This window comes from Hylaeus anthracinus, unplaced genomic scaffold, assembly GCF_026225885.1.
Source record: "Hylaeus anthracinus isolate JK02 unplaced genomic scaffold, UHH_iyHylAnth1.0_haploid 3, whole genome shotgun sequence".
Taxonomy (NCBI): domain Eukaryota; kingdom Metazoa; phylum Arthropoda; class Insecta; order Hymenoptera; family Colletidae; genus Hylaeus; species Hylaeus anthracinus.
Window position 1 is genome coordinate 9,589,381 of NW_026535284.1, and position 18,110 is coordinate 9,607,490.

The 18,110-nt window shown below is 38.8% G+C and overlaps 5 protein-coding genes across 11 annotated transcripts; 3 read left to right on the forward strand and 2 right to left on the reverse strand.

Moving 5' to 3' along the window:
* Positions 1-2,619: 2,619 nt before the first annotated feature.
* On the forward strand, positions 2,620-4,219 carry LOC128893810 (pre-mRNA-splicing factor ISY1 homolog). Its single transcript, XM_054155053.1, has 4 exons — positions 2,620-2,807; positions 2,890-2,912; positions 3,001-3,319; positions 3,398-4,219. The coding sequence occupies exons 1-4, from the start codon at positions 2,805-2,807 to the stop codon at positions 3,770-3,772; spliced, it is 720 nt and encodes a 239-aa protein (XP_054011028.1). The 5' UTR covers positions 2,620-2,804; the 3' UTR covers positions 3,773-4,219.
* A 1,307-nt stretch (positions 4,220-5,526) lies between these two features.
* On the reverse strand, positions 5,527-11,256 carry LOC128893804 (synaptotagmin-14). Of its 4 annotated transcripts, XM_054155041.1 has the most exons (10): positions 10,792-11,256; positions 9,480-9,668; positions 9,256-9,390; positions 9,042-9,178; positions 8,552-8,728; positions 8,142-8,462; positions 7,616-7,969; positions 7,211-7,484; positions 6,872-7,124; positions 5,527-6,028 (listed from the first exon to the last, which is right to left on the reverse strand). In XM_054155041.1, exons 1-8 carry the CDS (start codon positions 10,823-10,825, stop codon positions 7,272-7,274), a joined length of 1,560 nt encoding a protein of 519 aa, XP_054011016.1. In that variant the 5' UTR covers positions 10,826-11,256; the 3' UTR covers positions 5,527-6,028; positions 6,872-7,124; positions 7,211-7,271. The 4 variants fall into 4 exon arrangements, with proteins under 4 accessions (XP_054011016.1, XP_054011017.1, XP_054011013.1 ...); XM_054155042.1 differs by having other exon boundaries at positions 6,872-7,484; positions 9,120-9,178; XM_054155038.1 differs by having other exon boundaries at positions 6,872-7,484.
* A 206-nt stretch (positions 11,257-11,462) lies between these two features.
* Positions 11,463-13,212, forward strand: LOC128893809 (probable cardiolipin synthase (CMP-forming)). Of its 4 annotated transcripts, none has more exons than XM_054155052.1 (4): positions 11,463-11,618; positions 12,069-12,416; positions 12,478-12,735; positions 12,806-13,212. In XM_054155052.1, exons 2-4 carry the CDS (start codon positions 12,081-12,083, stop codon positions 13,070-13,072), a joined length of 861 nt encoding a protein of 286 aa, XP_054011027.1. In that variant the 5' UTR covers positions 11,463-11,618; positions 12,069-12,080; the 3' UTR covers positions 13,073-13,212. The 4 variants fall into 4 exon arrangements, with proteins under 4 accessions (XP_054011027.1, XP_054011026.1, XP_054011025.1 ...); XM_054155051.1 differs by having other exon boundaries at positions 11,470-11,638; XM_054155050.1 differs by lacking the exon at positions 11,463-11,618 and adding an exon at positions 11,646-11,925.
* On the reverse strand, positions 13,114-14,353 carry LOC128893808 (complex I intermediate-associated protein 30, mitochondrial). The gene is made up of 2 exons (XM_054155047.1): positions 13,800-14,353; positions 13,114-13,720 (listed from the first exon to the last, which is right to left on the reverse strand). The coding sequence occupies exons 1-2, from the start codon at positions 14,204-14,206 to the stop codon at positions 13,201-13,203; spliced, it is 927 nt and encodes a 308-aa protein (XP_054011022.1). The 5' UTR covers positions 14,207-14,353; the 3' UTR covers positions 13,114-13,200.
* Positions 14,354-14,495: 142 nt separating this feature from the next.
* LOC128893799 (polyribonucleotide nucleotidyltransferase 1, mitochondrial) lies at positions 14,496-17,504 on the forward strand. Its single transcript, XM_054155034.1, has 7 exons — positions 14,496-14,660; positions 14,829-15,740; positions 15,827-16,000; positions 16,071-16,264; positions 16,354-16,514; positions 16,584-16,895; positions 16,985-17,504. The coding sequence occupies exons 1-7, from the start codon at positions 14,509-14,511 to the stop codon at positions 17,381-17,383; spliced, it is 2,304 nt and encodes a 767-aa protein (XP_054011009.1). The 5' UTR covers positions 14,496-14,508; the 3' UTR covers positions 17,384-17,504.
* Positions 17,505-18,110: the final 606 nt, after the last annotated feature.

The following is an 18,110-nucleotide window of genomic DNA, read 5'->3' on the forward strand; positions in this document are numbered from 1 at the left end:
GATAGAATAATTTTTTTTTTAGTATTGAATAATGTTTAATTAACCCTTTGTAACCGAAGCATTTTTTTTTAACTCGACCATATCAAAAGATTATACTAATCAATCAGCCTTAAGTAATGAATGGGATGAATCATTGCCCCAGAGAAACTAGTAATACCATCATTGTTAAATAATATGGTTTATTATTAATAACATTCATTGCATTCATATTTTGCTATACATATATAGAAGCACAAACGCCAGTTAATGGACACACGTTTGGTATCGCCATCTAGCGGCGAGGTCCGAACTAATTTCGGACCGTTCTGTTCAAAAACTTAAATTACAAAACTTTTCTCTGTGTATAAATGTGATTTTACATCATAATTATCATAATTCAACATCTCATTGTTGATTTGTACACTAATACTTGATTGATGTCAAGTTATTTAAATAATTAAAATTAACGAAAAATGTGGCGCCATCTCTCGGGGAACCGCTCAAGTTTGTCGTGAAATAGTTCCGACCAAACACCGCTAGATAACGCCACTAAAATGGAAATATTCAAAACTCAAATTCCCTGTTTTTCTCTTCATATAAATGTATTTATAGACTGTAAGTCCCATAATTCAACTAATGATTGCCGAATAGTACAATAATAATTGTCCAATGCTTAGTTTTTTAAATAAATAAGAATACCAAAAATGTAGCGCCATCTAATGTCAGGAGGCGAGAACTATTTCACGACAAACTTAAGAGGTTCACCGAGAGATGGCGCGCTTTTCTCTTCATATAAATGTAATTTAACACTCTGGCTACCATAATTCAACTAATAATTGCCGATTTGTACACTAATAATTGTCTAATACCTAGTTTTTTAAATAAATGAAAATACATTACACCCGTATAATCTAAGAACTACAAAAATTGTATATCGTTTCTAATAAAACAAAAGTGTGTATTATAAGTGTTGATATTCAATTCTTTAGTAATATATTCCGAGAATGTTTGCACATTTTGAACTGTCGAAACATTCTGGATTGATGTGCATGTTTCGACATTCTTTCAGATCAAGATCGAGATCGTAGAAATCACGTCTCGTCCTTCTAACACAATCTATCATCTCCTTTACACTTCCAGACATTTCCTGACAGCTCCCAATACACACTAACAACTCCTACCACCCTCTAACACCTTCAAACACTCTCTATCGTCTCCAAACACCCCATAACACCTCCCCCCCCCCACCCCGCCAAAATATCTCTGAACTACTCCTAAGGGCTCTAGACAGTTTCCTTTATTTCTCTTCAATTTCTAGAATGTTTCCTATTAATTTCTGTCTGTCAGTCAGGTTGCCTAATTCCAGGGGGTAATTTTCGATACATTTCGGAATTCTCAAAACTTCAACAATGTTGAAAGCCCAACAATGTTGCGAATCGCTTCTCTCGGAACTTCAACAATGTTGCAAACTCAACAATGTTGCGAATCGCTTCTCTCGGAACTTCAACAATGCTGCAAACCCAACAATGTTGCGAATCGCTTCTCTCGGAACTTCAACAATGCTGCAAACCCAACAATGTTGCGAATCGCTTCTCTCGTAACTTCAACAATGCTGCAAACCCAACAATGTTGCGAATCGCTTCTCTCGGAACTTCAACAATGTTGCAAACTCAACAATGTTGCAAATCGTTTCTCCCGAAACTTCAACAATGTTGCAAGCCCAACAATGTTGCTAATTGCTTCTCCCGAAACTTTAACAATCTTGCAACGACGACAATGTTGTAAATCGCTCCCCTTTTAGAACTGCAACAATGTTGCTAATCGCACCTCTCAAAGTTATGATGGGAAATGTCGGATTTTTACTCCTGGTATCAGGAGCACATGATATGCGAAGAGGTGGCACGTTTGCTTCTACGGGCAGGCAACCGGCTCGACATATCTGTTAGTATAGGTTGCCTAGTTCAAGGAGCTAATTTTCTGTACGTTTCGTTCATGTGCTCCTGTGCGAAGAGGTGGCACGAGAAATACATGGTGCGTATCGAAATTCTGAGGAAATTCTACATTTTAGTATCAGGAGAACATGATAGTCAAAGAAGTAGCATAACTTTTAATTAAATATCGATACTTACCTCTTGTATCAGGAGAACGTAATGAGCGAGTAGGTATCATAATTTTTATTTTCTACTCGATACTTACCTCTTGTATCAGGAGAACGTAATGAGCGAGTAGGTATGATAATTTTTATTTTTTGCTTGAAACTTATCTTTTGTATGAGGAGATCATGATGAACGAGGAGGTGGCAATAATCGAGTTTGACACGAATTTTACTTCTGATATAAGTATGGTTACAGCAGGTGGCGGTTCGCGATCAGTTAGTTTAATTAGTTAGATTTTCAATCTCTCCAACTCTTGTGTGTACGCGAAGTCTGTAATTTTTAACAGATAAATTAAGTACAAGAGTGTCAGTGTTCGTGAGTGTAATATTGGGGAAAATTTAAAAAAAATGGATAATGAACCGCAGGTGTCCGCATCAAGAATCATCGAGGAAAAAAAGAGGACATTATATTTTGTTCCTTACTGGGATCCAATGGTACCCTAAATTCTAAGTAAGTATATACAGCAGTGAGGACTGCAACGCTCGCTCCAATGCGCATGATCAGGAAAAATCCCACGAATGTCCATCACTGGTCGTACCAATGTTTACGATAACATAACCTCAATGACCCGGTGTACCAAATTAAATGAAATAAAATTATATATTTAATTTAATTAACATAACGTAATTAGTGTCATTAAACGTTATTTTTGCAGTTACTTCATAAAGAATGGTGAGTATGACAAGCTCCATTAAACATTATATTTAAATCGCTTCTTCTGTTTGATGTATGTCATTTTTATCTTTTATTTTAGGCACGAAACGCAGAAAAGGCTATGTATGTATATATAAACTACAAATTTACTTATTCTCGTAAGCTTAAATGGTAATTATATGTACTTTATCATATGATAATCGTTTAATAGGACTACGCTTGCTCGTTGGCGAGCAGCGCAAAGTAACGATGGTGCCAGAAAGGAACAAGAGAGAAGACCATACCTAGCTTCCGAATGTAGAGATTTGAGGAAAGCAGAAAAGTGGAGAATGCAGATAATCAGAGAGATAGCAAAGAAAGTAGCACAGATACAGAATGCTGGTCTTGGAGAATTTCGTATTCGGGACTTGAATGATGAAATTAATAAGTTATTAAGAGAGAAACGACATTGGGAGGCTCAAATAAAAGAGCTGGGTGGTCCAGATTACTCTAGAGTTGGACCACGTATGCTAGATCACGAAGGTCGTGAGGTAAAACATGCATTAAACTATAGATGAATCCTACTACAAGCATAAAACTTTATGCTCATAATATAATGAAATATTTAGGTACCTGGAAATCGTGGTTATAAGTATTTTGGAGCAGCGAAAGAATTGCCGGGAGTCAGAGAACTCTTTGAACAGGAACCACCTCCTCCTCCTCGTAAAACGCGTGCGGAATTAATGAAAGACATCGATGCGGATTACTACGGTTACAGAGACGACGACGATGGTATTTTATTACCATTGGAACAAAAAGCTGAACAAGAAGCAAGAGAAAGAGCCGTGAAAGAATGGTCGGCACAAAACGAGAAGAAGGAAGACGAAGAAGCCGAAGAGGAAGTCGAAACGACCGCGCAGAAAGCGATACCGTCGCAGCAAGATATTCAGGAAGCGTTATTAGTAAGAAAAAAGCAAGAACTGTTAGAGAAATATGTACTTTGACAGGTTTTATTTGTTTTTCTCGCATATTCAATAACAACTATTTATAAGTTTATTTGTTTAATTGTATTAGAGTACACTTTTATAAAACGCGACAGATATAATTATAATTATTATTAATTTGTAAGTAATAACATTGATTACGTTAATTGTTTTGTGCAGTAGACGTTCAAACTTCAATTTAATACTTATCGAGAAAGAGTGCTGTAGATAAAATATATAGATCAAAATTCAACGGTAGTCTGTTTATAATCCGCGCGATTTTTTTTATTTTTCTTTTGTTTGTATGTTGCACTCGGTTTTGTTGCAATCTAAGCACCCGATACTCGAGAAAGCGACACAATAGAATAAAACACCAAAAAACGTGGCAAATTACGATTAACGTAGTGAAAATTCATCTTTCACCGCATACATTCATACGCACAAAAATAAATAACAATAAGAATTTAATCGTTTCTTGTTTGCCTTCCCTATCGCGTCGAAACGAGATCAATTGGCCACTCAAGGTCACAAATCACGCTTCCTTGAATCTTATGGAATAGATTCTATGTCTATCCGTTACTCTGATTACTCTGTGTGATCTAGAGTAGCCAGTCGATCGTAATCTAAAGTATAATCGTTCCACGAGAAGTGGAAGTTTCTATCGTTTGCCTCAAGATATTTTGATACCATTACGTCTAGTATTGTAACAAACTGGAAACAGTCAAAGGCATAGGATTTACCCTGGAAAAGCCCTACTCGTTAATTAAGTACACGCATCCGATCCGAAAATACATGGAAAATTTATCCGTTCCCGCGCGTAACCACTCGTCAACGACACGTGAACGACTATACGGTTCGCTCGCCCCTCTCTCGCGCGTTATAAATGTCTTTTCTGATCCCCCGATTCAACATCGTGTTGTTTATAAACAGACTGTACAATATACAATTAAAAAGTGTCCTAATTTTAAACGCTAGCTAAAAGTTGGCGCTACGCTTACAATTTATCAAACTAGACTTGAAACGACTCGATCGCGCGTTTTTCTTCCTTCTATTCCTTCGTCCCGCGCGTTACCAAGCGGAAATGCCTTCAGCAAAACGATACGCTACAGTTGAAGGCGCTAAAGGCGTCGCTCGACCAAAAATTGACGCGCGCGCGCGCGTGTACCGAAAGGAACTTCTTTCGAGTCCCCGCAGAATCGCGTTACTCCGTATGCCTAAAGGAGACGGTTATACGTGAGAGAATAGTTCGAGCATGGATTAATCATCGTTAATTACCTAAAACGCTAAAGCTTGAAAAAGTCAAGCGTTGAACGATTCACAGCATCTGTTTTTGTGTTTTTCTTTTGTTCGTTAATCAGTCACCCGGTTGAAACAATCTCCCCTAATGTATAAACGCATGGACGATCGTCTACGTTTATCGTAGCCACGCGTTATCGTGTGTGCTTCTAGGTTTTTAGTTAAGTAATATCAACTCTACAATCACATCTGCGTTTATGGGGTGCGTTTTGCGAGTTTATTGTGCGTCATTGAATTGCGAATCTTTGTTCTCGTACACGTCCCCCCCCCCCCCTAGCCTATCTGTTAACTCCTCGATCGTCTAATCAGGTCGCATATACGTATCGTGCAAACACGAAATACTTGAATTGTATATTTATAATACGAAGAAAATATGTTCGGTGCGAATGATACGCGATATAACGATCTTTAAACGGAATCCAGAGCAGGGCACGAGGGTCGTTTCGGTGTACAGCGAGTATGCGAACTAATGGTGCTTTGGCGCCACTAATTTCCATGAAACTTGAATCTCTTTGGTGCTGAAAGGGCCCTGGCGCCCAACCCTGGCTTCAGGCTCTTTTAACGGCGTGAACTTGAAAGAAAGTCGACATACAGAGACAATACGGTGCGGAAAAAAGAAATCACGAGATTTTCACAGCCTCGCGTCTTTGCTCTTCTCTGCTCCAACCGAGGAGTATCGGTCCAAGGATCGCCCTCGATAAGGGATCGGTTCTGTACATCGCATGACAATCCATTCTCGAACCTCGCACGTCGTTAAGACACCAAGATTCGTCGTATGGGCTCGTAAGAACAACCGTTGCCTAATCGAATATACATCAAAGTGTCGTGGAGTCGAGAGAGCGAGAGAAAGAGAATGACGTTTACATTTTGCTCGGTTAGTCCGTCCAAAGAACGACTAGAGGATCGCGCGTGTTTTTCTTATATTGGGATCTCGACTCGGCTGGGTATCCCACGACGATTCTCCGTCGACGGACACGCGGCCTAAAAAGGGTAAAAGGCACAAAGTAAAAAATAAATGATCATAGTTATTGGCTCAGGCACATATCGAGTCGAAGAGTTTCATGCTACGGTTTCGCGGTCCTTTTACTTGTGCGCGATTAATTCGGGACCGATGAAATGGATGTTCGTGAAACGTACATACATGATGGTTCGTCTACCTTCATCGCTACACTGTGAATGTTTATATGAAAATTCATATTTTCACAGCTTCAGAAAAGGAATCGAGATTTAAATGAGAGTATGTCGTATCTTCTAATTCTCCCAGATTTTTGCTTGCTATAAATGCATAAACATCCGCAGTCTAGTCATCACCATCGTGATTCGTGATTGAATTTTGTCTGATTTATTCTGATATCGTTGCATCGAAAATGATTTCTCTTCGAAAAATATGATCTCCAGAGGAAAGGTCTCGTTGAGTGATCAAGCTAGACGAACCACCTACATACGCGTGTATACGTGCATGTACAGTGCGAGCCACCTAAGATTTGTACCTAGAATATCTTCGTTGCTTTTAATGATACGTCAACATGTTATACATGTTTTAACTTTGTATCAGCTACAAGATTACAGTATTGAACATCTCCGGTTCCATTTAAAAAACATTGATGACATTGAAATCTCGGAACATATGACCTTGAGGCAATTGTTTCGTTTAACATAGTACGACCACCCCCCAAACAAACATTTTTCTCCCAAGACATATCTTCGTATGATCAAAAGCAACGGAGATATTCCAGGTAGAAATCTTAGGTCGTTCGCCCTGGATATGCGTGTGAGTGTACGCGTTCGTTTTTCATTTTCTCAACGCATATGTGATATACATACGTAATATGTATGTTGAAAACACCCACAACTCCGTCCAGCGTATCAAAAAGGAATGTACTTGGTATATCGATCGAGTTTTCGTAACTCGGCATTACCCTTGTGCATAAAATTCAAGACAGCTCCGGTTCTCCGATAGATTGACTTCAGGTGTTTGTGTTCGGGCAGTAGACAGCGCATCCAATCGAACGGCCGTCGTTTGTCTCGTTAAAAAGTGCTTCGCCTTCTGCTTATATCGTTTTCTTTTTCTGGCTTGCTATTAAACGATCAGTCGTGTCACGACGCGCGAAATGAACGCGCGCTGCCCATACAGCGTGTTATTTTCTATCGATCAAACCGTACCGTTTATCGGTAATGCAAAAGATTTTCCTCCGTAACAGGCACTCTTTCGTGGTCGAGCATCTCAAGGACGCAGCAGCGAGTGCCATCGTTGGACCTGCGTCGGTTGTCTTGCTGCGCGCATGTCGTTCCAATGCTGAAGCTCCTCCGAACCGGAACTGTTCAGCCCCAGACTGAGCCAACCGATCATCTCTCTTCCTTTCCTCCCCATCCCTCCTCTTCGTCGATTGTAAACCGACAGGAAGAGCGTTACGTCTCCGAGTTGGAACAGAGCAACCTACGAAAATTGTTTTGTCGAGTTACGTGTCTAACACATATGTACGTAGAATAGCTTCTATCTGCCTAAAAGAACTAGTAACTCGTCTATCCCGTATCCTACATATACGTTTACGTATAACACAGACATGCCTGGAATATGAACGTTTCCTTGTAAAGAGGATTGGGCTGAGCACGTTTCAAACCAGTTTTCGACCGTCCCATTTCGTGACCATTGCTGTCCACGAGGGCAAGCTTGACATATGTATCAGGCGGTTTCGTGTCGTTCCCACCGCCACCACGAAAGTGGGATCCTTTGATTATTTCTACCGACAGACGTCCCGTCGTTCCATTGTACGCCAAGCCTATCAAAATCTCCGCCACGCTTCCACCCTTCATACTACTACCGTACGGGGGCACGGTGGGCGACGCGTAAGACTGAACGGACTGTTGAGACCCCGTGGAATCGCTGCGAGTCAAGCTACTGGTGGTTCCCCAATCTTGCACCTACGAACATAACGTATCCATGTACAACCCATTCCTTCAAAAGCCTGCCATGTAATAACTAGACTACGGATCATTATGCAAAATAAAATCTTCGCGAACATGCCTAGAAAAATTGAACCTAAATAGAAATTTATTTTATTCTGCAAATATTATAACGTGAACGACAATTTACCGAGGACGAAGGTGGAGGTTGCAGCGTCAACCAAAGAGTCGTCTCAAGTTGAAGGTTGATTTGATCGAAGGAGACTCTGGCCTCGCCTAGTAGTCTCTCTCGACGCATCCTTCCGCCCCATAAGTAGACTCTCAAGCGTACTCCCATGGCATTCACGTCCTCAGGGTTCACGCGAGGCAGGAGGAAACTTTCCATGTACTGTGGAGACGTGCCCTGGCGAACCCTGGTCTTACGTCGTTGTTTTTTCGACGGCAGAAGTACCAGCCGTACTTGACTGCCGCCTATACCCTCAGGGTAATTTCTACCTTGCAACACGTGTACCTGAAGAGAAAGGGGACGTTACTTTTTAGGGGTCGTTCCAAGCTTAATTTCATTTCACACAAATTATTAGGGAATTTGATGAAACGTACCGTCATCTCTCGCATGGGTGCGTCATACAAGAAAGCAACCTCCAGGCTACCCACTTCCTCAGCTACCGTGCCTATCGTCGCTATGACGTCATTGGTCGTCGGTCCATTCTGTTCTACCTCCACTTCCTGTTCTCTGGTGTCGAGCAGGATACTGGAGGCACCGACTTCCACTACGCACTGTGGTCGAAAAGAAACATTCATTCGTCAGAAATGTATACCATAGTGGAGAGATATCCAGTTGTTGGATAGAGTGGAGTTAGGTGAATATGTACTTTAGATAGTCTATGCTCTTTGTGAGAATGAAGATTGAATTTGTTAGCACTAAATGTACTATATTAACAGTCGGAGAATAAACCGAATTGAATTATCCATCTAACGCCACTCTATTCTATCGTGCTGGTATAATGTCGGTTGGCAGTGTCACGCAGCGGAACGTCGCGTGATAAGATACAGGCACGGATATCCGGGAACCGATTAATTATTTATATACCCGCCGACGAGATCGAAAATATGATATTCGATCGCGAAACGTAGAAATCGCGTATCCGCGATTTAGATCCTCGTTCACCTGTTGTTGATCGGTGGGAGAGTGTTCTTCCGTGCAGCTGCTGGAGGTGGTACCAGCATCTGAAACGTCAGTGTTCGATTGAGCAACAAGTCAAGAATGACAAATCAAAAACAGAGATATTTTATTTATAACCAACCCACGATGGTGGGTCCATCTTCTGCTTGGATAGTCAACGTATCTGGCGGGGGGTGAGGACGTGGATTCAATCGACGAAGGGCGTCCTCCTCGGAGTCGGAACTAGTTTCAGGGTCCGAATAGGAGAATGCCTTGCCTGTCGAATCGCATGTAAAAATTAAACGAATCAGGAATGTTCTTTCTTATGTATATAATAAATCGATAATGCAGGATGAAAATGGTTACCTATGGTCTTCGTAATCTGAGAGGTGGAGCTGTTGTTGGATTCGCATAGGGGCACGCAAACACCGCCAAAAAGCGTGGTCGTGGATGGTGGAGTGAAGCACCACTTGCGGGACAAATACAAAAAGAGGGCCAACAGGAGAACCACGAAGCCAGCAACGGCACCCAGAAATGCTGTCGCTTCCACAGGTACTGAAACCCATCGATTTTATTCACCGTCTTTTCTTCATTCATACGCAGCAAATTACTCTACGTATTCCTCTATGTACAGTATAAATAAAGTTTGTTTAAAAATCTGACGTGTATCTTTAATCATTTAGAAGCCCTGAATCTTTCGAGGCTATTATCACCTCGAATCCTTCGACCTAAGGTCCACTCAAAAGGATCGCCCCTGTGAGACGTAATCCTCTTTACAATCCCTAATTTTATCAACTCTGCTCCTGAAGGTATCATGTCCCTCAATTCCTCTGCTTCGTATGCCAACGTTTCTTGAGAGCAAGATCGATAACGTACGCCAAGAAAGAAATGAAGAAAACGAAAAGGAAAACGTCATAAAGTACAGAGAAAAAGGCAGAGGCATTAATTGTTTATCGGTTATGGGTAAAGGCGTTCACCCGTGCCGCGATTACGATCTCTCTCTCTCTCTCTCTCTCTCTCTCTCTCTCTCTCTCTCTCTCTCTCTCTCTCTCTCTCTCTCTCTCTCTCTCTCGACCGGCGATCGCACGGGTCGTTTGACATATATCGAACGCGTTAAAACACCAGCGACACGTTACGTCTAAATGACCTGGAATAATTAACCGTGGTCGCTCCAGTTGCCACGCAAACCGTCGCTGCGATATTGCGCAACGAAACGCCCTTAACGATTTGCGATATCAAGATCGCGTAAATTCCCGCGAGGCAACATCGTAGAACTCGCGACGGACTGCGTGTCAATTGTCACCGTCCATAGCACCGACGATTACTATTGTAATCCAAGGTTAGGACAGGACAAGTTGAGCCCTTCCTGCGCTTCGAAGAGTCCTTGCTTTGCGCAATGCGGAACCACGGCACGCGCGAATCATCTTTCGAGATGCTCGACGATTCATCGAAGGGATCACCGATTCATGCACGTCTCGCGAACCGAGAATAATGATCGCGTACTATGATCATAGGAATCGGTCGTTTCGCGAAAGATCTTAACGCGTCGATTACGAAGGAATTTGAAAACGAGTTGTTCGAATGTTCTCGTGATTTGTCGTACGTTGACAGCTCGATCCGTGTCAAAGGACAGATTACCTTTCGTACACCTCGAGAACCCGACGCATAGTGGACTTACCCGCCAGAAAATGGTCTGACCCAGCCAGAATCATGCTCGTCCTTGTGTCGCATTAAACCCTTCCTCTTACTTGGTTCTGTCGATGGGACGCGGCGTGTCCTCCTCTGCGAATAATGTACTCATCATCCGCTCGGTGCGAGCTTGTACGAGGCTCGTGGTCGTTCGCGATCGCCGTGAAGCGTGGTTACAGGCCAGTCGAATAATAATACGTGGGCGGGGGTGTACACACAGCACTCTGTTGCTCGTCGAGACGTGTGCGCCTGCAATACCTCAACCATCCGTACGCATGCGCCTAGCGACACGCCTACGTGGTAGGGGTTTTCTTCTGGCGGGGACTCTCAATCGAAACGTTTCGTCGCACGCAGGGGCTCCCAATTACTTTTTACTATGAATAAACTGCGAATTTTTATGCAAAATAACATCGTTGTAAACGTACGAAAATTCAACCTAAATAGGAATTTGTATTACTCTATGTACAAACTATATGTACAAACTATAATCTATACCTAATTTTCTCACTTTTTATGAACTTCAAATATATGATAAAATGATTTAACGTTGTTCAAATTAGAAACGATAATCCTTGACAAACGAACAATAAATTAGCACTGTAATTGTTAATGATATTATGGATTGCATTCATGTATAAATGTATGTACATATATATACATGTGTCTTTCTGACACGTTGTTTGAATTGCTTATACATATAAACGATGCCTCCTATTTTTGCATTGGTAGAGTCATTAATAAAAATGATAGGGCCTATCGTATGACAAGTTATTTGGTACATACAGACAGTTCCGATTTCTTTTCGTTGCACACAAGGCAAGAAAATTTTCGAATTGGTAGGGTTAAGTCTCGTAAATATGTTGTTTATTATTGATTAACATAACCTCAAATTTGTCTTAATTCGGTTCTTACACGGTGCATTAATTATAATTCGCTACAACTACTAGATCAAATAAATATATCACGAAACAGATTTTAATAATTACGTATTCGTAGTGAACTTTATTTCGTACCACTGGCTTTTATTTCAGTGATTTGTACATGTTGAAAATATGTTAATAACTATCTCAATTTTAAACAAAATAATATTGTTACTTTAAAACTCGTCTGTTTTATGTTATAGGTACTATACACTTTTTCTGTTTGATATTAAAATGTAACAGAGCATGTAATTTCATATTAAATTATGGTTTTGATATTGTATGGTACATAATATGCAATAATATGTGTTATGATTCCTCTATTTCTGTATTATTCCAAACACAGGAACAAATAATTATGAGCTACTTTACAATATTACGTTGCAAACAGTCCGTAACCTTAAATAAGTATTTGCTAGAGAAGTGTTTGAGACAATATTTAATGTGTAATGCAAGTTTATACTCCACTGGAATTAATAATAATCATCATAAAAATGACACTGCTAAAAAAGAACGTATCGCTAGGAGAAGAGCGTTAAGGTTACAAATAGTTCAAGATATTAAACAAACTAAACGGAAAGTGGAAGAGATTATCGAAAAGGAAAATATTTGGACGATACCAAACTTTCTTTGTATGGGTAGAATTGTAACATCGCCTTATTTAAGTTACTTGATTTTATCACAGGATTACCAGGTAAGGTGTAATATTATTAACTATATATAATTATTACATACTAAATGTATCAATATCACAGGTGGCGCTGTGGTTATTAATAATTGCAGGATTCAGTGATTTAGCTGATGGGTGGATCGCGCGTACATGGACATCCCAAGCATCTAAGCTTGGTAGTTTTTTAGACCCAGTTGCAGATAAATTACTCGTAGGTACGTTGTTCCTCTCTCTAGCCTGGGTGGGTTTGGTTCCTATTCCTCTCGCGTGTCTTGTAATCGCGAGGGACGTTGCATTGGTTTCTGCTGCTTCTTATATTAGATATCAATCTCTACCACCACCGGTATGTATCGTATTGTAAAGTGCAAATGAATTAAATGTTCAAATAAATATCTTTTGATACAATGTTTCAGAAAACTTTGGCTAGGTATTTTGATGCTACACACGCGACAGTACAGTTAGCCCCAACATATATAAGTAAAATTAATACAGTTGTTCAGTTGTCTTTTGTCACTGGAACATTGGCTGCTCCTATATTTCATTTCGTAAATCACCCAATTTTAGAAGGTCTGTGTTATGTAACAGCATTAACAACATTAGCAGGAGGCATAAGCTATTTGATATCAAAAAATACATATAAATTCTTAAGAAAAAAGACACCAACCAAATCATCTCGCTAGATGTAATTGTATGTACATTATTAATAAATGAGGAAAACACATCAGTGACACTATTTTTAAGTTTATTACTAGCTTTGTAAAAGAAATTTCCTATAAATATCTATGGCATATAAGGAGGTATCATATTATTATAGTTCCTTCTTCATGTCATACATTTCATATGCAAATGTTTCATAGATGTTTGGATCGTAACATACGCCGATATAATCAATTTCCAATCTAAAAGGTCCTTCTTTTTTATCACCGAGAGTAATTCCAAAGTTTGTGATTGTATTCTCTGGCATAGGTGATTGGCGATCTTGAATTGTTCCTTTTCCACCGAAAAAGAACTTTGAAAATGGTATCTTAACATACTGCCAATAAGGCCCACCTCTTGTATACAATACATAATGATAAGTATCGTACCAAAATAGATCAACGTATCCCTTGTGTAAAATATTTAACATGTAACATCTACCATCCCCTCTAACCCTTAAAACTAGACAATTATAAGCTCCCCAATCGAGAGTAGTTTCTCGTTTAAAAGATTTAAATTTTACTACTGTTGTGATATTACAGTAACCGGCTCTCACTATTTTGCCATCTTTGGGTATTCGAGTAGTTAATGTACCATGGAATACTCCAGTACCACGAGGTGATATTTCTAATCTGAAAAAGAAATTGTACATTTTACGAAAAGTAAAGTCTTAAAAATTTTTGAAGATTAATATTGTTACACGATCCTTACTTAGCTGTCGAATAACCCTGTTCGTAATCGCTATCGCAGGTAACGATCCACTCATTTCGCGACTTTTTACCTTCGTTAAATTTCCATAAGATATCTTCTTCATTTGATATAACTACAGTTGGATGTATTCTCAATTTTGTTCGTATCTCTTTTAATAATAACGAAGTTTCCTGTACAAGTTGGCGACATCCATTTCGTAATTTGTCAAGTGTGGTCTCCTTTTTCTGTTCGAGATTGTCATACACTGTCGGCAAATCATATCTCTTTGGTTCATAAAAATATAATAAACTATTGCACTTGTGAAATCCTCTACTATTACATATTTTCATATACGTCCGTAACGCACTATTCATGATTATCCTTTGGTTTTGCAGTGTATTTGAAGTATATTTGAACCAAGTTTTCATATGGAAAGCTTAGAGATTTCCATACATAATAGCATTGCAACGCGATCAAGAATAATGTTTACATTATTGAATACTCTTCACGATTTTTCATTCCAAAAATCTAGAGATGGTAATCTTTTGCAACTACGATTATGAGAACCTGCTTATCGAGTGCTACAAAACTGCGTGAAAAAATTAAAGTGGAAAGCTGGTGATTTTTTCACGATTCTAAAGGCAGGTTGAAAGAACGAATGTATAGGACTTTTCAGTCGTGAACGATGGCCACCTGTAGACATTGAAATCAAATTCTGTATAATGCGAAGATGGTATTATTTATGCGCACCGGATTGTTAAATACCAGAAATTTAATTTGTCTACGTTCCACGAATCGCTGCAAAAATGGAAATAGATTGTGTATTAGATTCAGTTCGACTCAATTTACAGAGCATTCGGCAGAAGTACACTTTTCTAATGGGTAAGACTATCACGTGCGTTTTAACCTTAACATTAGAAACATATTATCTCATTTCTAGCGCGTATAAATTACGATACAAACAGTAGCACATATTCGTGACTGCTTTAATGAAAATTTTTGTCTCTGTTTTTTTATTATTCATTCTATCTATTCGATGTATTCATTTAGGGAAAAGATGACACTATCAACTGGGAAATATGCACTATTTGCAAGTGGAAATGTTATTGCCACATGTGGTAATACATCAGTTATGAGCACTCTAGTGAGACAAGATGTAGCATCAAAGAGTTCTATAGTTCCTCTAACCGTGGATTATCGGCAAAAAGCTTCTGCAATAGGCCGTATACCAACAAATTTTTTTCGTCGAGAACTGGGATTCTCAGAGACTGAGATTCTCATAAGCAGAATAATAGACAGATCTGTACGTCCTCTATTTGAACAAGGATATTCTCATGAAACTCAACTGATATGTAATTTGTTGGCTGTCGACGGATTACACGAACCAGATGTATTGTCTATTAATGCTGCTTCTGCAACATTGAGCATCTCGGATGTTCCATGGAATGGACCTATAGGGGCTGTAAGGGTTGGGTTCATAGAGCAAGAATGTGTAATTAATCCTACAAGACGCCAACTACAGTATAGTACATTAAATCTTGTTGTGGCCTGTACATCTAGAAATCTTGTTGTTATGTTAGAAGGATCAGCTAATGATATCTTAGACCAAGATCTTCGTAAAGCAATACGAGTAGCTACCAAAGAGTGCCAGATAATTATACAGTCTATAACTGATTTACAAAAGAGAATTGGGAAACCTAAAATAAAAGTAACAGCGGAAACAGAAATACCGAACGATATGATAAATACTGTAAGGGAATTTTCAAAACACGAGATACTTAATATTTTTACATGTTATAGTCATGATAAAATTTCACGAGACAATGCTATTATAAATTTGAGAACCAAAATGTTAAATAATTTGGTGAACAATAATCCAGAAGCTGCTGAAAATGCTACACAAGCTTTCAATGAACTTGTTAAAGAAACTTTCAGGTCTTTAGTATTCGACAATCAGACAAGGTAGTTTGTGTGTATTAGCGGTAAAATAAGTATTAATGTTATGATAATTATGTAGATATCAAATATAAGTAGACGAATCATTTCAGATGCGACGGTCGCAAGATGGAAGAATTGAGAGACATAAAGTGTCAAGTGAATTTATTTGAACCACTCCATGGTTCTGCTTTCTTCCAAAGGGGTCAAACTCAAGTTTTATGCACTGTAACTCTTGATTCCATAGAAAATGCTCTTAAAATGGATACTGTTTCAATGATAGCTAGGTATTCTGTGTACCAATTCTCTACGATATTTGTTTAGTACATTTGAACATTTCTTTTTACAAATTTACAGTGGGATAAAAGAAAAGAATTTTTTTCTACACTATGAGTTTCCTCCGTATGCAACTAATGAGACAGGTAGAGTGACTGGTTTCGCTCGTCGAGAAATTGGTCATGGAGCATTAGCAGAGAAGGCATTGAAAGCAGTTATACCACACAATTATCCATTTGCTATAAGACTTACAAGCGAAGTATTACAGTCAAATGGTGAGTCTTCTGCAGATTTAAGAAGTGAATTATTATTTGCAAAAGTTGAAATAATGGTACAAATAAAAATATTTTCTAACATTTAAAAGGTTCTTCGTCTATGGCTACCGTATGTGGTGGCAGTATGGCACTGATGGACGCAGGTGTGCCGATATCGGCTCCAGTTGCGGGTGTAGCTATTGGATTAATATGTAAAATGAATCAAAATACACAGCAAATAGAAGATTACAAGATATTAACGGATATATTGGTAATTACATCTTCATTGAAATTTAAGTGCAACGCGAAAGAAATTAATTTCCGCATTTCTGTATAATAGGGCATAGAAGATTATCTTGGAGATATGGATTTCAAAATAGCTGGTACAAAGAAAGGATACACTGCTGTACAAGCTGATGTAAAAGTACCAGGCATACCTTTGAAGATAGTAATGGAGAGTCTTTATCGAGCAAACAAAGCAAAGTCTCAAATTCTTACTATCATGAACAACGTAATATCAACTCCAGCAGAGGATAAAACGAATAATAAACCGGTACTCGAAACAATGGAAGTCCCTATTCATCAAAGAGCAAAGTTTCTTGGAATAGGAGGATCAAATTTGAAAAAAATCTTTGTCGAAACTGGAGTTAATGTATGTTTAAAGAGAAGCCACATGTTCGAATATATATATGTTTGGTACGACAATTGAATTATTTTTACTATTACTATTCTCATTTATAGATACATTGGCAAAACGATAATACGTATTCCATATTTGCGCCTAATCAAAGCGCAATGGACGATGCCAAAGAAATGATAAGTAAACTTTTGACGGAAGAGTCGGAACCAACGTTAACGTTTGGCGATATTTACACGGCGAAAATAACGGAAATTCGTGAATTCGGAGTTATGGTTACATTATATCCTAACATGGTTCCAACATTATTACCTAATTCGCAATTAGATCGACGTAAAATCCATCATCCTAGCGCGCTTGGATTGGCAGTCGGGCAAGAGATAGAAGTGAAATATTTTGGACGGGATCCGGTGAATGGACAAATTAGGTTATCGCGTAAAGTGTTGCAAGAACCGGTTAGCACTACGCGAGATTTGATTACCGCCGAAGAAAGTAACGTCTAATTCTTTATATTTTTCTATACCTTGAAGCAATGTATGATAATGTATTATTCCTTCGAAAATGATGTAATCAGTTTATTCTTTGACAACAGATTAATTGTAATTGCAATGAAAACGATAATATTCTAAGCACAGAGTTGAATCAGTAAAGTAAAAATTCTTTTGATCTTAGATTGAAAGCATTTAATGTCAGATAGATGTGTCGAAATAAATGTGCTTAAAATATTTAGTTGTCTTTGTTCCCAACGATTACGAAGTATTGTAAATAATGTTTTTTCTACAAATTATTAAATATATCGTCTACAAAACCAGTCAGAAGTGTCCCTGATTTTACCTTTCACCACAACTAAATTGTTATCAATATGAACATCGAAGTTACGTAGGCATACCTACAATAAACATTTAACGATCAGGCATAGCTCGCGTCTCGTTTCGAGTTATATCGAAGGCGATAGACGGTACAATTTGGATTAATTTTGATTCAAAGTCTTATCGAAAATGGCTGCGCGTTTTCTCTACCGCTATGTTTTCAAACGGACATCCACCTTCGTTTTTGGTATCGTCGTTACCTCGATGATATTTGAGAGAGCTTACGACCACGCTTGCGAAAGTATTTTTGAATGGATAAACGAAGGCGTAAGAACTTCGAAGATCAACTCCTATGTGGATTAACGTTTTGAACGTGTCATTGCATATTCAGTTTTTTTTTCTGCAGAGACTCTGGATGCAC

Excerpts from the sequence above, each read along its gene's own strand:
- LOC128893810 (XM_054155053.1), top strand. Across the intron at positions 2,913-3,000 it reads CGAAACGCAGAAAAGGCTAT|GACTACGCTTGCTCGTTGGC; the intron begins GTATGTATATAT and ends ATCGTTTAATAG. Across the intron at positions 3,320-3,397 it reads TAGATCACGAAGGTCGTGAG|GTACCTGGAAATCGTGGTTA; the intron begins GTAAAACATGCA and ends TGAAATATTTAG.
- LOC128893804 (XM_054155041.1), bottom strand. The coding sequence starts at position 10,825 with ATGATTCTGGCTGGGTCAGACCATTTTCTGGCGG. Across the intron at positions 9,669-10,791 it reads GTCAGACCATTTTCTGGCGG|TACCTGTGGAAGCGACAGCA; the intron begins GTAAGTCCACTA and ends GATGGGTTTCAG. Across the intron at positions 7,485-7,615 it reads AGGAAACGTTCATATTCCAG|GTTGCTCTGTTCCAACTCGG; the intron begins GCATGTCTGTGT and ends CAATTTTCGTAG.
- LOC128893809 (XM_054155049.1), top strand. The coding sequence starts at position 12,027 with ATGTGTTATGATTCCTCTATTTCTGTATTATTCCAAACACAGGAACAA. Across the intron at positions 12,417-12,477 it reads TTTTATCACAGGATTACCAG|GTGGCGCTGTGGTTATTAAT; the intron begins GTAAGGTGTAAT and ends TCAATATCACAG. Across the intron at positions 12,736-12,805 it reads ATCAATCTCTACCACCACCG|AAAACTTTGGCTAGGTATTT; the intron begins GTATGTATCGTA and ends ACAATGTTTCAG.
- LOC128893808 (XM_054155047.1), bottom strand. The coding sequence starts at position 14,206 with ATGAAAACTTGGTTCAAATATACTTCAAATACACTGCAAAACCAAAGG. Across the intron at positions 13,721-13,799 it reads CAGGGTTATTCGACAGCTAA|ATTAGAAATATCACCTCGTG; the intron begins GTAAGGATCGTG and ends TTTCTTTTTCAG.
- LOC128893799 (XM_054155034.1), top strand. The coding sequence starts at position 14,509 with ATGGTATTATTTATGCGCACCGGATTGTTAAATACCAGAAATTTAATT. Across the intron at positions 16,515-16,583 it reads AGATATTAACGGATATATTG|GGCATAGAAGATTATCTTGG; the intron begins GTAATTACATCT and ends TCTGTATAATAG. Across the intron at positions 16,896-16,984 it reads TTGTCGAAACTGGAGTTAAT|ATACATTGGCAAAACGATAA; the intron begins GTATGTTTAAAG and ends TCTCATTTATAG.